This window comes from Octopus sinensis, linkage group LG1, assembly GCF_006345805.1.
Source record: "Octopus sinensis linkage group LG1, ASM634580v1, whole genome shotgun sequence".
Taxonomy (NCBI): Eukaryota; Metazoa; Mollusca; class Cephalopoda; order Octopoda; family Octopodidae; genus Octopus; species Octopus sinensis.
In genome coordinates, this window is record NC_042997.1 from 110,711,929 (window position 1) to 110,730,129 (window position 18,201).

General features: G+C 38.8%; 1 protein-coding gene across 4 annotated transcripts in view; it reads left to right on the plus strand.

The window, feature by feature from the left end:
- The window catches only part of LOC115218403 (synaptic vesicle membrane protein VAT-1 homolog-like), a 113,917-nt gene that overhangs the window by 49,592 nt on the left and 46,124 nt on the right, over nt 1–18,201 (plus strand). For all 4 annotated transcript variants that reach the window (XM_029788196.2, XM_029788205.2, XM_029788214.2 and 1 more), the window contains exon 2: nt 7,548–7,677. In XM_029788196.2, the coding sequence (XP_029644056.1) occupies nt 7,548–7,677 (130 nt within the window). The remainder of the gene's footprint in view (nt 1–7,547; nt 7,678–18,201) is intronic.

Here is an 18,201-nt window from a genome sequence, read left to right on the forward strand (position 1 = left end):
CAATATTTTTAGATCCAGTCTGCTGCTGTGTTGAGGTATCCGGTCTACCAAGTAGCCATATATGAGAAGCAAAAATGTCCAAGGAGAGAGAGAAAGAGATATGAAACCCAGTAACACAATGCTGCAACAATAACTTCATTGGAGGGGTTGACAGGGGACCGAGGCTCCTGGTGGTTTGCTGTGCTAGGAAAGACACCTTGAGCTAAGTAAAAGCATGGTTGTCTTTGCATACAGGCTGGTCCCTGTATCCCTCTCCAACTGAGCATTCCTTATCTTGTAGGGGCTGCTGCCATGTAAGGCGGCGAGTTGGCAGAATCGTTAGCATGCCGGGTGAAATGCTTAGCGGTATTTCATCTGCCGTTATGTTCTGAGTTCAAATTCCGCTGAGGTCGACTTTGCCTTTCATCCTTTCGGGGTCGATTAAATAGGTACCAGTTATGCACTGGGGTCGATATAATTGACTTAATCCGTTTGTCTGTCTTTGTTTGTCCTCTCTGTGTTTAGCCCCTTGTGGGTAGTAAAGAAATAGGTAAAAAGAACCCATACCAGTACTGCATGAGTGAATGCAGTACACTGTGTAAAGTGGTTGGTGTTAGGAAGGGCAGAGAGCTATAGAAGCCATGCCAAAACAGATGTGGAGCCTGAGCTGGTCTTCAGCTGGCCAGCTCCGGTCAAACCGTCCAACCCATGCCAGCATGGAAAACGGATGTTAAATGATGATGATGATGATTTTCTTTATGTAATACATTGAATTCTAATCAACTTTCATCATTACCATTTAAAGTCTGTTTTCTGTATCAGTTGGATTGTTTGGCAAGCACCAATGGCTAGAGGATTGTACCAATCTCCAAGATTTGCTTTGGCATTATTTGTACAGTTGGACATCCTTCCTAACATCAGCCACTTTAGAGTGTGCTAGAGGCTTTTTACATGGCACCAAGTAATTTGTAAGACAAGACCCCTCAACTTGGCTTCTGTCAAACCATCCAAATTATGCCAATGTGGAAAATGGACATTAACCCTTTCATTACCAACCTGGCTGAAACTGTCTCTGGCTCTGTAGTACAAATGCCTTCTTTTCAAAAGTTCAGAATTAAAATCTTCCACTAAACCTTAGTCACAATTTATGTTCCTAACACTAGCTGAATGATAACTAAGTTATTTTATTAAATTCTTTGTTATATTTAAAGTAATTGAAAGAAATACAGAGCATCTCAAAATAAATACAGTGACGAAAGGGTTAAATGGTGATGATGAAAATAAACTAGAACTCAATTCCATCCACAGTGCATTGATCAATCAAATACCAAGCTAAAAGACACTTTCTATTTCCTCTCCCTGTTTATTTTTGTGTTCCTTTCTATTGAAGAGCGTAGGCTTGAAATGTAAAAAACTTTCTCACTTCCTGAGTATTAAACTAATACATCTGCTTGTTGTTTACACACCCATCTTCATCTTTTGTTTTCTTTGTAAATTCTCGCTAAAAGACATTTAGCCAGGATGCCTTGCAGTCAAATTGAACCTGAAAACACATGACTACTTAACAGACTTCTCAACTACACATCCAGGTTCATTCCCACGCAACTAACATATTCACTGGTTAAACTGATTTTAATTATTTTTCAGTATTGATTCTCAATACAAAAATTTTGAAATGACAACAAATATTTGTCTGAAATAGTGATTAAGTACATTGTCAATTTAGATTGTTTTTAAAGTTAACAATCTATGAAACCCATGGTCACAGATGGGAAACTACTGTCATAGGATGTCAATATGAAGAAGAAGGCAGGGGCTGGGGTGCATTTTTTTTTTTTTCAAGGTACTGAATTCAATTTGCTATGGCCATGGTTGCTTAAAATTTAACTCTAAAATAATCTGTTTATATTGATTCATGATATTCAATAGTGTCTCCATTAATGTAATGATTCCTGTGGGTGGAAATGAATGATAGCCCCCACAACAAATCCAGATGTTAACAGACAAGCATGGTGACAGGGACAATTTCTATGATGCAATGAAGAATAGTTTTGCATCAGGTGTGACTGTGTGATTAAGAAGTTTGCTTCACAACCATTGGTCTTGGGTTCAATTTCAGTGTGGCACTTGGGCAAGTGTCTTTTGTTATATAGCTCTGGGCCGATCAATACCTTTTGATTAACCCATTAAGTCCCAGGGTACTTAAATTTCTGAATATTGCTTTAAAATTTTTAAAGATGATTGAAAATAGGTTAAAATGAAAAAAATAATTATTAAAATTATGATGGTGATGATGATGTTGATATTTTTTTTTCTTTGTGTCTGGAGAAAGTGGCAGGATCCATGGTATTTGTGGCCCTCCAAATTTGCGATCTTATGTCATTGTTTTGTTTAAACTGTTGGAGGTCAATGTCTGCAGGGAAGAGGAGATTCCAGAGGGGTGATGTTCTAGGGGAAACAGGACTGGGTGTTGTGGTTAGTGTGCAGCCTTGGTGGGTAGAGGTGGGCACAACAAGAGCAATGAAATGTGGCAAGGTAAATAGGTCAGAAGTGACCTGACTGGAGGAAGTACAAGACCAGTTGCATTTAAGGACCATTCTATATAATTTAGACGACACTGAATTATAAAGTGGCATGGGGGACTCCCTCGTTTATCATCTGTGTTCCATGCTGGCATGGGTTGGATGGTTTGTTAGGATCCAGCTAGAATGAGGGCTCAGTTAGTCTCCAATGTCTCTTTCGCTATGGTTTCTATGACTGGATGCCCTTCCTAGTGCCAGCCACTTCCCAGAGTATACTTTCTTTTACTTGTTTCTGTCAGTTGACTGTGGCCATACTGGAGCACCTCCTTTGATCAAACAAATCGACTTATTCTTTGTAAGCCTAGTACTTATTCTATCAGTCTCTTTTGCCATACTGCTAAATTATGGAGATGTAAACACACTAACATTGGTTGTCAAGCAATGGAGTGGGACATACATACACACACACACACACATATGATGGGCTTTTCTCAGTTTCCATCTGCCAAATCCACTCACAAGGCTTTGATTGGCCTGAGATTATAGTAGAAGACACTTGCCCAAAGTGCCACGCAGTGGGACTGAACCTGGAACTATGTGGTTGGGAAGCAAGCTTCTTACCACATAGCCATGCCTCCACCTAGATACTGGATACTTTTTTTTCTTTTTGTGACCCCACCACTATTTGGGACACCAAGTAACAGACAAGATCCCAAGAAACATTTACCTGAATTTAATCTTCAGAGAATTATGCATAAAAATATAAGCACAAAATTTACATGATGGGATTATTTTGATGGCAGCACTGGTTTGTCGTCTCTTTGGTAACAACTTGACAGTATCTTTTTCGTCATTATTTTTTCATTTTTATTTAACGCAACCAAAACCAGTTGGCTACTGTAAAGTTAGCAAAGATTGTTTGTCAACATAACATGGCAGTCCTGGTTTAGGATGAATTTTGCTTTAATTTAACCCCAGGAGACATCGTCTCCAGCTAGCTATACAACACAATCTGTGTCTTTATATTTATTTATTTTTTATAAGGACACAGATTGTGTTGTATAGCCAGCTGGAGACGATGTTTCCTGGGGCTGAATTACAGCAACATTCGTCCTAAACCAGGACTGCCATGTTATGTTGGCAAACAATCTTTACTCCAAAGTACTGTTGTTGAATATCTCTTGTTGTGAGATTTAAAAATAGTAATTTTCTAATTTACAGTGAAGTTGTTCATGAGATATTGTGTTCTGAAACTATTGCCCTATAAAACTCCTTTTTCTAAGCATTTTAAAATTAACCTTCAACTCTTGAAGTTTACCTTTTAAATCCCTAAAGCTGACATTAACTCTACTGTTCAGATCAGAGTTGGCAATAATGCTATTTTCTCTGTCCTTCAGACCAAAGTGACCTATTAACATCACATCTTATCTCTTTAGTAAGTGATCTATTATTGTCAGTGTTCTTTTTCCTTCCAGTCAAAGTGACCTACAAAGACAACTTCTTATCTCTCTGATAATGCAACTATTTAAACTTACTTTTTTTTTCTTCTCCCTACACTGACCTACTGCCACCATTTTTTCTTCCTCTGACCTGCTGGTTATCAAAACCTTGAGGAATTAACAAGAGAAGATTTTTGTTCATTTTATGTCCGTTTTGTACCAATCATTCATTGTCTTGTGGCTTTGAGATTCCAATAATGTGATTGTTTTTGGAATGACAATGTATGGTAGGTGTGACAGGCCACTTTGAACATAAAACACATGGAATACTCAGGCCAGACATGGCCTGTTTAACTGCTAAAGGGTTAATGTTATTTGAAGCATGTTTTTTACAGCTGAATGCTCTTCCTGACACTAACCCTTACCCATTTTTTAAATATGGGATCTGTTATTCCACAAGGCTTTAAAGGCATTAAATGCCTAAATAATTTGTTAGCACAAGTTAACACCACTACCCTCTGCCCTTGCATACAAATAAACACATGCACTCACTCTCTCTCACTCTCTTTCACTCTCTTACTCCCTCTCACTCTCTTACTCTCTCTCTATCACTCTCTCTCTATCACTATCTCTCTCTCACACACTCTCTCTCTCTCACTCTCTCTCTCACTCTCTCTCTCACTCTCTCTCTCACTCTCTCTCATTCTCTCTCTCATTCTCTCACTCATTCTCTCACTCATTCTCTCACTCATTCTCTCACTCATTCTCTCACTCATTCTCTCACTCATTCTCTCACTCATTCTCTCACTCATTCTCTCACTCATTCTCTCACTCATTCTCTCACTCATTCTCTCACTCATTCTCTCACTCATTCTCTCACTCATTCTCTCACTCATTCTCTCACTCATTCTCTCACTCATTCTCTCACTCATTCTCTCACTCATTCTCTCACTCATTCTCTCACTCACGCTCTCTCACTCTCTCTCACTCTCTCTCACTCTCTCTCACTCTCTCTCACTCTCTCTCACTCATTCTCTCACTCATTCTCTCTCACTCATTCTCTCACTCATTCTCTCACTCATTCTCTCACTCATTCTCTCACTCATTCTCTCACTCATTCTCTCACTCATTCTCTCACTCACTCTCTCTCACTCATTCTCTCACTCTCTCACTCACTCACTCACTCACTCTCTCTCTTACTCTCTCTCTCTCTCTCACTCACTCATGCACACACACACACACACACACACACACACACACGATGGGCTCCTTTTATTTTCTTGTCTACCAAATCCATTCTGAAGATTTTGCTCATCCTGCAACTATACTTTGAAGATACTTACCTAAGATGCCACACAGAAGACTTGAACCCACAATCTCATTGTTAGGAAGCAAAAACTTTCCTTCCTTGAAATATTTCTGTTGCAGGTGTTGTGATTTCTATTTAAAGACCTGTGGATGAAACTAACAGAATTGGTTAAATCAACACGAAATTTTCTTGTTTTTTTTTCTCTTGAAGAAATAAAAATATTTCTAGAATATTTTCTTTGTTTTCTAACAAAGAAAATTATTTTTAGTTTTTAAATTTTGAGATTTTTTTTTAAAGAATGTTTTCATTAATTTAATGTCATTTTAATTTCCATAGAATGAACAATGGCTTCTTTCCGGCGCCATTTGTTGAATTCCAGAATGGTACTTTGTATTTTCAGGAATTGTCATTTGCATAAAAGACACTGTTTATAAAGGAACACAGAAATTCCAGTCTAACAATGGCACTTGTGAAAGAAGCATTTTTGGAGTCTAAGAATTCTCAGTCTTTGATAATATTTGGTGCTTGGACAGTTGTCTTGTCGTTAAAATACTAAAACTAAGAATTGAAAAAAAATATCTTAGATCAGAAAATTAAAATCTTATATGGAAAAGTTAGCGCCATAGACAAGACACATTTAGAATCTTTTGTTGAAACGCATTTTTCAGATTGAAAAATTGAGATGAAAATAACTTTGTCTGTGGATTTTAGTTTGCCACATTTTTGGGGAATAATTCTTCATCATTGTTTAACATCTACTTTTCATGCTGGCATGGGTTGGATGGTTTGAGATGGAGCTGGAAGCTGTCCAGACTCAGATTCTGTTTTGGTATGGTTACTGCGGTTGGATGTCCTTCCTAACACCAACCATTTAACAGGGTCTGCTGGGCGATTTTTTACATGTCACTGGCACAGGTGGGTTTATGCAGCACCAGCATGTGTGTGTCTACACAGCGCTGGCATGGGTGCTTTTTGTGTGTCACTGGCACCTGATAGGACAAGCCTCTATGTGTGGAAAACAGCAATTTTTACTTAGCTTGCCATTTCTTAATCAGGTACAGCAAGTTGCCTCATCTCCTAGTCTCGTCATTTCCTCAATGAGGCCCAGCATCTGAAGTTCCTTCCTCACCACTTTGTCCCATGTCTTCCTGGGTCTACTCCTTCCACAAGTATCCTCCACAATTAGTTTGGTACTCCTTTATGCAGCTGTCCTCATCCATATGCATCACATGACCAAACCAGCACAGTCATCTCTCTTGCACACATCTAATGCCTCTCATACTCAGTTTTCTGTTTAGATCATTTACACTTTGTTGTGTGTGTGTGCACACTGACATTACCCATCCAGCAGAGTATGCTAGCTTCATTTCTTTCAAGCCTTCACAAGTCCTCTGTAGTCAAATCTCATGTTTCACTGCCATGTAGCATAGCTGTACATACACAGGCATCATACAATCTGTCTTTCATTCTGAGGAATAGGCTCTTAGTTACCAACAAAGTTAGATCTCTGAACTTTTCCCAGCCTGTTCTTATTCTAGCACCTATACTTTCCAAGCTTCCTTCACCACTGATAACTTGGTCTCCTACGTAACAGAAGCTGTCTACTGCTTCTAATGGTCTCCACCAAGCATTTGAGGGAGTCTGTTGTTTGTGTACTTTTAGTGCACATTTTAGTGCACATTTGCCACACACAAACACTATTTTTCTTAATTAACCTTCCTGTGATACTGCTACACCTCTTATGTGTCCAAAGTTTGTACTTTGTCCAGTGTATGGAGTTTCTACCAACTAATTGAGCAGAGCCCAGAATGGTCTTGTGATTTGTCTGTTTTCCTATTTACTTGGACTTTGATTTTTGCTACATTGTCTCTTAGGTCCTTAGAATCCAGGCCTTGTTCCCACACCGGAAATTTCTTTTCTAGGTCAGGTAGTGATTCACCTATAAGAACAAGGTCATCAGCTTAGAGGACCTCCTAGGGACATCCAGTTTTGAATTTCTTTGTTCCAGCCTGGAAGACTCTAGGATAATTTTATAAACAGTATTAAAAATAGGAATTCCAGAAGGCTTTAGGGAGCACAAAATGTCAGGTGGACTGTTATTATAATGCTGGCTTGTTATTGCAATAACACTGGTCTTCCATCACAATGGCTGGTGCTGGGCCCACCATCACAATAATGCTGACTCTGCCATTGAAATAATACCAAGACTCTTTAGTTTGTTTGTTCAAAGCTGTTTAATCTTTCTGTTTATTTAGTTCATCTTCAGCTCCTTTTTTTTCTTTTTTTGTTCTTTTCTAGTGGTGTCAACTTTCTGGACTTGGTGCTGCGCCAAGGTGTAATCGACAATCCCCCTAAGACTCCTGTAATCATGGGTTATGAATGTGCCGGAGTCATTGAAGCAATTGGAGAAAAAGTTGAAGGAATAAATGTAAGTATTTAGAAATTCTGAACCTCTTCACTTTTATTATTTTCTGCTTAGTTTTCTGACTTGTACCAAACTATATTTGTAAGAATAAGGGTTAAAATTAAACTGCAAATGGTAGATTCTCTGCAGCACAAAATTAGTAAGTTATGTTATAAACAGCAGGTGCTCTGTGGTGCATTTAAGTAATGTAAGTCTCCCGATAAATTGTGATCTGGTATGAGTTCCATCTGTTGCTTTTTACCTTTCCCAAATTGATGCTTTCACCATATTCTTAATGTTACACTAATAAGAATTTGTTTGAATAAGTTAGAGGTATTCTTTGCTATTCTTTGAAATGTAAAACCGTCTAGAACAGGAATTGAAGAACTAAAGACTAATGTTCAGTAAATTCTTCTATTATTTCCAACTCTTTTATTGTCATCTTTTATTATGTTACCATTGTGTTGTTCTGTTGTGATGTTGCTGTAATTCCCTGCCCCCCCCCCTCCAACACACACTTGATTCTGTGCGTTGTCAGATTAGATCAGTATTTTTTGTCTTCTAACACAAACTAATTGGGGTCTTACTTTCAAACAGTCACAGCTTTTATTTTTCTTCTTTTTATTCAATATTTCTTTATATTGATGACTCCTAATATTAAGTATCTAAATGTTTGATGTTATTCAACCATAACCGAGTTAACCTATTGTTTTGTTATGTACTACGCAGTTTTAATTCGAGAAATAAGATCACCTGAAAAATAAAGATATTGGAGTACCTGCACTATTAGAATCTTTTATGAGCATTGTTGTGTGTTCTCACAATATACTGCCCTAAATTTTGTTGGTTCACTCCATTGTTCAAGATAGATATCAGATCACCAAGAAATATTTTCTTTGAAGAATGGTGTCCTACTCAAATCTTATATTCCTTTGACACCATAAAACCCAATCAATGCAATGATCCTTAAAAGACTGACCAAACTTAGGAAGCAATTACAGATCTATTTCAATTGATCATGTTTTCTGATTACATTCATGTTCCCTAATAGAAAATCATCATCATCGTTTAACATCCGCTTTCCATGCTAGCATGGGTTGGATGGTTTTGACTGAGGTCTGGCAAACCAGACTCCAATCTGATCTGGCAGAGTTTCTACAGCTGGATGCCCTTCCTAACGCCAACCACTCCGAGAGTGTATTGGGTGCTTTTATGTGCCACTGGCACAGGTGCCAGGGGAGGCTGGCAACGGCCACAATCGGTTGGTTCTTTTTACGTGCCACCGGCACGAGGGCCAGTTTGGTGGTACTGGCAATGGCCACGCCCAAACGGTACTTTTTATGTGCCAACTGCACAGGAGCCAGTCTAGCGGCACTGGCAATAACCTCGCTTGAATGTTTCATGTGCCACCAGCACAAGTGCTAGTAAGGTGACACAGTAACGATCACACTTGAATGGTGTGTTTAACATGCCATCAGCACGAAGGCCAGCTTGTTGCTTTGGCAACGATTTCACTCATATGGTACTCTTAGCTCTCCACTAGCAACAGATACCAGTCACCAAGTTTGATTTCGACAAAAGTATTTGTATATTTAATAGCCAGGCAGAATTTAAACTCACAACCTCTATTTCTGCTGCAGGATTGCTTGGAAACCTTGGTAGACAAATGTATTCATTCACTAACTAAAGACTCTCCACTTTATTCCAATGTCACCTTGAAAGGTGATATCTGCAAACATTTAGAATCCAGCCTCTCTACCATTCACATCTCTCACTTTCCTGGATTTCCCAAAGACTTCCATCTTACTCATGCTCTCTTTTTCATTTCTTTATATTAATCTATTCTCCCTGCCACTCTCTGAACTCCTCCGACAACTCTTTCAAGTTTTCCATTAACATCACTCCACCTCACTCAAAATCCTCCTAGCTCTTGTACTTCTTCCATCCTGATGCCTCTGACATTCACTGAATATTGGCAGATGGTGCTGTTTGGGATGTCTATGGTGTAGTAATGGCACTATCCCAACTGCGATTGTAGCATCTACTGTAATTCCTGCCTGAACTTTATGAAGATGGTAAACCAATATATTTTATGCAACAGTAACATATCTATTCATTCTTAATATGTTCCAGCAGATTTACACATTGAATATGCTGATTGTTGTTGTGTTTCATCTTTGGAGAACACTTCATCCCTTTACATGTATTTTCAGAAGGCATGTGATTCATTGATGTAAGGGAGCTTTGAGACACCATGGTGTTTTGTTTATATTGTCTCCTCAGTCAAAGTTACCCCAGATCAATAAATTTAACAAGATCACTAATTCCTATTTATAGAAATCAACAAGCACCTGATTTGCTGATATAAGGGGACTTTGAGACACCATGGTGTTTTGACTTTATTCTGTCTCATTAGACAAAGTTAACCCAGATCAATGAATTTAACAAGATTACTAGTGCCTGTTTATAGAACATATAATTTGTTGATATATTTTGATGTCTGCCAAGAAGATCATTTACAGGTACATGCAGAACAGTAAGAATCAAAATGGTAGTGCATCTATTCAGTCTCAATACATTTTGGTGGATTATGATGTGAATATGTCGAGTGCTGTTGTATTTTGTTATTGGAGATCAACTCCTTTCAGATGAATCTGTGTTCACAACACATTCGGTTGATTGATGTGAGGAAACTTTGAGACACCAGTGTTTCAACCTTAATTATTTCTTCAGTCAAACTACCCCAGACCAATGAATCTATCAAGGGTCTTCTTTATAGAATTCAGTAAACAAATTATTTTCTGATGCCTGCTGATGTCAGCCGACAAATAATAAATTGTCTTGTGCATGATGAACAACAAAAGTCAAAGCAGTTACCCACATAAGTCATTCTTAATAGATTCCAGTCAAGGCGTGTGGCTCAGTGGTTAGCATGGTCAGCTCCTGTTCATAAGGTTGTGAGTTCTAGTCCCAGTAGGGCATTGCATCCTTGAGCAAGACACTTTACTTCATGTTGCTCCATGTCAACACAGCTGGAAAAAAATGAGTTGTACCTGTATTTCAAAAGGCTGGCCTTGTCACATTCTGTGTCACGCTGAATTTCCCTGAGAACTACGTTAAGGGTACATGTGTCTGTGGAGTGCTCAGCCACTTGCTTGTTTAATTTCCTGAGTAAGCTGTTCTGTTGATCAGATCAACTGGAACCCTCGTCATCATAACCGACAGAGGGAGCCAGTTTTAATTCATTCCAGTAGATTTGAACATGAATAGGATAATCACAGTTATATATTCTAATTTTTGACAATTCTTAATAAAAAAAAAAGTAGTACCTGCATTTCCTACTAGGACAAGCAGGAAAGATCATGGTTGGAATGTCTTTATGACCTGGGACTGAATAATAATCATTGAAGAGTGAAAAAACAAAAAACACCCACAAACTCAGCCTAAATTTTCAAAAATCAAAATAGGGAAATGCCAATGATGTAATTATGGTTTAGAGGGTCAGTGAAGTGATTTTCCCTCAGGGACCACCAAAAGTGAACTCATTGTGCCCCAAGGGCTGCCAAGGTTAGTGAGCACACTCATTGTGCCCCACAGGCTACCAAGGTTAGTAAGCACATCCTGCCCCAGGGACCACTTTTTTCTTTTTGTATATTATTGACTATTGGACAATAGCATCAAGATTGTTTTTAACCAAAGTCATTTTGCCTGTTTTAGATTTGTTGACTGAAGGATTATGATTTGTGACATGTGTCCTAATCTCTTAGAAATTTATTTATGGTTTATCTGATTTGTTAACTGGTTGATCCCCTTTACAGAAGGCTTATCTTACTTTCAGACCAAAATCTTTGTTCAATGTAAACCGTTGCTCACACAGCATGCTTTTCTATCAATGGTTTATCATTGCTACAGGTGTGGCTGTAGTTGAGAAGCTTGCTTCCCAACCATCTGGTCTCAGGTTCAGTCCTGCTGCATGCTGCAACAAGTGTTTTCTTGGCATGACCAGTTCTTTGAGTAGATTTGGTAGACTGAAAGTGAAAGAAACCTGCTGCATAAAAAGATGTTTGGCAAAAATAGATGTTTGACAAATGCTACACAGAAAGAATCAGAAAGCAATGAGTTGTACTCAAGTTCAAAATGTGACACTTTTATTTACAGTTTTTCAAAACAAAGCTTTGCAAACGTGTATCACAGGAATATTCACTGTGTGGGTAAACAATCAAAATTTAAACCTTCAGTCAGATGGAAATAACATAGCAAGACATGAATATATTAGACTGCAAATAAGGTGGCGAGCTGGCAGAATCGTTAGCACGCTGGGCGAAATGCTTAGCAGTATTTCGTCTGCTGCTACATTCTGAGTTCAAATTCCACTGAGGTCAATTTTGCCCTTCATCTTTCGGGGTCGATTAAATAAGTACCAGTTATGCACTGGGGTTAATATAATTGACTTAATCCATTTCTCTGTCCTTGTTTGTCCTCTCTGTGTTTAACCCCTTGTGGGAAGTAAAGAAATAGGTATTTCATCTGTTGCTACGTTCGGAGTTCAAACTCCGCTGAGGTCGACTTTGCCCTTCATCCTTTCGGGGTCGATTAAATAAGTACTAGTTACGCACTGGGATTGATATAATCGACTTAATCCGTTTGTCTGTCATTGTTTGTCCCCTCTGTGTGTAGCCCCTTGTGGGCAATAAAGAAATATAAATGTATTCGATTGCATTTAGTAATTTTTACAGATTCTTTAGTTTGGTACCGGATATTATTAACCCCATACTACAAAGCCAGACTAGTCTTGCTGAAGCAGTCAATTTCAGCAAACTTTGGTAAAATGATATAATAAGCTTCGTAATACTCTCTTTACTCTTTTAGTTGTTTCAGTCATTTGACTGGCCATGTTGGAGCACCACCTTTAGTTGAGCAAATCGATCCCAGGACTTATTCTTTGTAAGCCTAGTACTTTTTCTATCGGTTTCTTTTGCCGAACTGCTAAATTATGGGGACGTAAACACACCAGCATCGGTTGTCAAGCGATGTTGGGGAGACAAACACAGACACATACACACACACATATAGCTTAAAGAAGACAAATGCCAAGTGAAAAAAGTGAGCATAATGATTTTGACTTGCTAAAAACAACTTAGCTCAGTAGTCATGGTGACTAAGAAATTGAACAACTAATCTTCCAGCTTCTGAGTGAAGTTGACAGCATGAGAAGCTTGAGAGTACATCGTTCAAAGTTCAATGTCTTCATGGTAACTAACTCAACTGTTTTTAATCACGTGGCCGATGCCAGCGCCACCTTGACTGGCTTCTGTGCCGGTGGCATGTAAAAAGCACCAACCGATCGTGGCCGTTGCCAGCCTCCCCTGGCACATAAAAAGCATCCACTACACTTACGGAGTGGTTGGCGTTAGGAAGGGCACCCAGCTGTAGAAAGACTGGAGGATGGTCCAGCCTCTTGGCTTCCCAGACCCCAGTCGAACTGTCCAACTCGTGCTAGCATGGAAAGCTGACGTTAAACGATGATGATGATGATTTTCAACTTGGGTAGAAGTTGTTTAAATTTGTGCAACACCAACCTTAAGTGGTCAACATTTGTCCCAAACAACTAACTCATGCTACAGTAAAAAAAATAAATTTATGTCTTACTACAGGTTTGTGTGTGTGTGTTAGCATTTCTTTGTTTTGATATCACATGATGGTTGTATATGTGCATCACCATTGTAGAAGTGGTGGTGTTCATTTCTCGTCTGTCCACAGGGAAACTGTTACCCTGCTTGGAAACAGGAGTCGGTTGGTGACAGGAAGGGCATCCAGCTGTAAAAACTCTGCTTAACCAAATTCTGTTTCCAGCGCAAGCACGGGAAAATGGATATTAAATGATGATGATGATGATTCCATTAGCATAAGATATTATTGGCCTTGAAATTACAAAAAAAAAAAGTATTTGGTGATGGTGGGGAAGGCATTTTATCTGTATTTTTGTTGTTTCTTATTGTTGTACAACCCCAGGTCATCCCTAAATCAACAGACTCGATGTTCCAGCCATGACTGTCTCATATTAAAATTTTCTTTTCAAACGTGTTATTTAAAGGACTACATTATATACAACCTTTTTTATAAGGTAATGTACAATTTGAGGGAAGTTTGGCTACTATTTCTAGCAGCTCAAGTGCCATTGTTGAATTGTTTTGTTTTTGCTTTTGTTGTTTATTTTGTGTGCCAGTACCATTCTTAGTCATCATGACTATTGATTGCTTCCCATACAATTCAATATTTAATTTCTCTAAAACACAAACACACAATCTTCCATGTCCGCCAACACCTGTTCCAAGTTCTTTGGCAACATATTTTGTTTTCTCTGCTTACATAAAATTATTCCAGAATATTCCAGCTGTTTCACTGGGATTTAAAAAAAAAAAAAAGAAAATTCAATCCAAACTTTTTTTTCTTTTCGTTAAAACAGTTTGTTAATTGTCATACTTAACAGTTTCGTTGCTTTGTGATTTATTTATTTATCTCTTAATTTCATCAATTGTCTTGCTTAGACATGAGAATCTGCAGAAGACCATACAGTTTCAACTGATAACAATTGCTTATTTGCTCGTTACAGCAGGAATATTTAATTCTAATTTTTTTCATTAACATTCTTAAAACTTGTTCGTGACTTGTCATATTGACGACTAACCATTTTACATGTTATTAGATCAGTGCAGTCATTAAAAATAATTACATTCCTCGTTTATTATTTAATGGAAGATTTTCTAAATTGTAAATCTAAATTCCTAATTGAGAATATTTATTATGGAATTTTTTTAGATTCAATTATGTGCATGTGTGTGTTAATTTTTATCCTGGTTGATAGGACAATCCTGTGATTTGTATAGATACAAATTTATTACCAACTCAAATATGCCTGAGGTATATTCTGACCTGTAAGAAAGCTATTTGCTATGTTTTGTCGTGGAGGCAATTTCTCCTGGTAGACAAGATAAGTTTAAAAAAACACCAAGTCAGTTCACAGCATCCCCTAACCAGACTGCTGGATGAATGTATTTCAGAGTGGTTATCTCCTCCTCAGCACCAGAGACTGGAAAAGCAGACACTGCAAACTGACATGAGACAGGTCTCTCTTATGATATTCCTGTCTCTTGTGTTAGTTCACAGCAACTTCCTGTCTGGTATCTGTTACTGAAGAGGAGATAACCACTCTGAAATGCATTTATCCAACAGACTGGTCCAGAAGGTGCTGTAAGCTGGGCTCAGTGTATCTACACATCTTTGTCTACAGCAAGAAATATTCTCCATGACAAAATACAGCGAATGACTTTCTTACGGGTTCAAATATGCCTCAAAACATATTTGAATTGGTAACAAGTCTGTATTCATGTAATTTTTAATAACATTTTAACTCAGCTCCACAAGGCTTGGTTTTGTGGGTACATAGAGCACATCCATCTCATCAGATACCACAGTATTTTGAGAGAAATTCAAGATGCTTCTGGGTGCTAGGCTTTTATAGGTCAGCTCATGTGGTATTAATGCTAGAAAAGAGATGCTAGCTGTTTTGCTTATTTTCAAGTTCACATGTGTAGAAAGGATGTTGACGGGGTGCTGGTGTCACTTTCGCAGCAGGCTGCAGCATGGTGTCATCAGTGACATCAGTTCTTTGTATTGGGTTCAGATCATGGAAGGATGGGCTGTTGGTAGGGGTCAGCAGCTTTGCAACAAGGCAGCAAGCTGGCAGAATCGTTAGCACACCAGGTAAAATGCTTAGCAGTATTTCATCAGTCTTCACGTTCTGAGTTCAAATTCCTACTAGGTCAACTTTGCTTTTCAGAAAGGGTCATTATTAAGGCAGCAAGCTGGCAGAATCGTTAGCATGCTGAATGAAATGCTTAGCGGTATTTTGCTTGCTGCTATGTTCTGGGTTCAAATTCTGCAGAGGTCGACTTTGCCTTTCGTCCTTTCAGAGTCGATAAATTAAGTACCAGTGAAACACTAGGGTCAATGTAATCAATTAGTCCTCTCCCCACAAATTTCAGTCCTTGTGCCTATAATAGAAAGGATTGTTAGTGATAGCAGTTTTCATGTGGAAGCAATAAAATTTGATGGTGTTGGGTAAGAACTGAGGCTAATTACCAACATGGGTCAGCTGTAGTCTATATGGGCAGCAGGGCTTAAAAACCCTGTCTCTATGTGTGGATCAGATAAACCCTGGCTGTTTTATATGGTTTGTTAGCTGCCAGTGACTTGAAGTTTATTAACAGGAGTTCCTTTGGTGGTAACAATAAGATAGTTCATTATTTTTGTTGATGGATACTGCAGGTTGGTGGAGCATGTGTAGTCCCTTGCAGAGGGGGTTAGCAACTATGAACGCCAGGTGAGTAAGGAAGGGGTCCTGTCAATGATACCCCATTTGATGTTGGGGAACTCATTTTCACCATTGAAATAACAATTTGAAGCCATTTTGAATTTCTCTCAAAACTCTGACCCTGCTCCTAACACCTGATGAGAGGGACGTGTTTTATGTTCCCCAGCGTTGCCTTACTGGCACTTGTGCCCGTGCTAGTAGGGTGCCAAGAGCACCATCCGAGCGTGATCATTGCCAGAGCAGGCAACTGATTCCATGCCGGTGGCGCATAAAAGAGCACCATTCGAGCGTGATCGTTACCAACGTTGCCTTACTGGCACCTGTGCCGGTGGCATGTGTAAAAAGATTCGAGCAAGGTCATTGCCAGTACCTCATTGGAGCCTGGTGCAGCCATCTGGTTTGCCAGCCCTCAGTCAAAATCGTCCAACCCATGCCAGTATGGAAAGCGGACATTAAACAATGATGATGATGGAACTTTACATGGAGCTGAGCCAAACTGTTATTAAGAAATATAATTCCTATCAAATATGTTGAGTGCTACTTCTATTTTTTCACTTACTCATAAGGGCACTTGCGCACACACACACACACACACACACACATGCTCACATGCACCTGTGTGAACACACACACATGCTCACATGCACCTGTGTGAACACACACACACACACATACATGTGTGTTTGTAGCTTTTGTCTTGTTTTAATTCCTCACTCCTTCGTCTGTGGCCCTGCTGGGGCACCACCTTAAATTTTTAGTCAAAAGCCTTCATCAGGTGACCTGGGAGAATTTCGAGCCTGGGTTCTCATTCCTAAGGTATTTTTCTGATATTATTATTATTATTCAGGTCATATTCAGTCCCACAGGTATATGGCGTAGTGGTTAAGAGTGCAGGCTACTAACCCTAAGATTCCAAGTTCAATTCCAGGCAGTGACCTGAATAATAAGAATAATAACATTGAAAAATACCTTAGGAATGAGAACCCATGTTCGAAATTCCCCCAGGACACCTGATGAAGGCTGGAGGGTATATCAGCCGAAATGTTGTGCTAACAACAAACAAGATGAGGACAAATATCCGTCGAATGTAAATAATGTACATAATTCCTCATCTCTTAAATATAGAACTGGAATAATAATATCAGCAAAAAAAAAAAACCCAAAAAAACCTTAGGAATGAGAACTCAGGTGTGGGTACAAAATTCTATCAGTACACCTGATGAAGGCTGGAGGATATATCAGCCAAAACGACGTGTTAACAACAAACAAGATGAGGACAAATATCTGTCAAATGTAAATAATGTAAAATGGTTGACAGCCATTGCTAACATTGCTAAATTCTTCCATTCATTCATAATTTCAAAATACAAATGAACGTTTTAGTCTTTCAGATCCAATCCTGATATTTTCTTTTGAAAATAGTCACAAACCACTTGAGGAGGAATAATTAATATTACAACAGAATTTGGTTGCTTGAAACCTTTTCAATTCAGCAGCTGCCTTATCTTATTGTCTTGAAGTCCTGTCACTGATATCATGTGATGTTGTAGTAGTGGTAGTAGTAGTAGTAGTAGTCTTGATACAAGCTTTTTCCCATTTAACCCTTTCAGATTTCTCTGTCAAATATAATGTCTATTTGTTCACATTGATTTGAGTCTTACAATACATTGTAGCTTTGAGATTTCAGTGATGTGATTCTTTTACTCTTTTACTTGTTTCAGTCATTTGACTGTGGCCATGCTGGAGCACCGCCTTTAGTCAAGCAAATCAATCCCAGGACCAGGGTCAATTAATTCAACTAAAAATTCTTTAAGGCGGTGCCCCAGCATGGCCACAGTTTTATGGTTGCCAAACCGCTAAGTTACGGGGACATAAACACACTAGCAGTTATCTAGCGATGTTTGGGGGGGGGGGAAACACATACACACATACATATATATATATATATATATACAACAGGCTTCTTTCAGTTTCCATCTACCAAATCCATTCACAAGGCTTTGATTGGCCCGAGGCTATAGTAGAAGACACTTGCCCAAGGTGCCACGCAGTGGGATTGAAACCAGAACCATGTGGTTTGTAAGCAAGCTACTTACCACACAGCCACTCCTACGCCTGTTTATTTTTAGAATGGCATTGTAGGGTAAGTGGGAGAGGCCAGATCTGGCCAATTT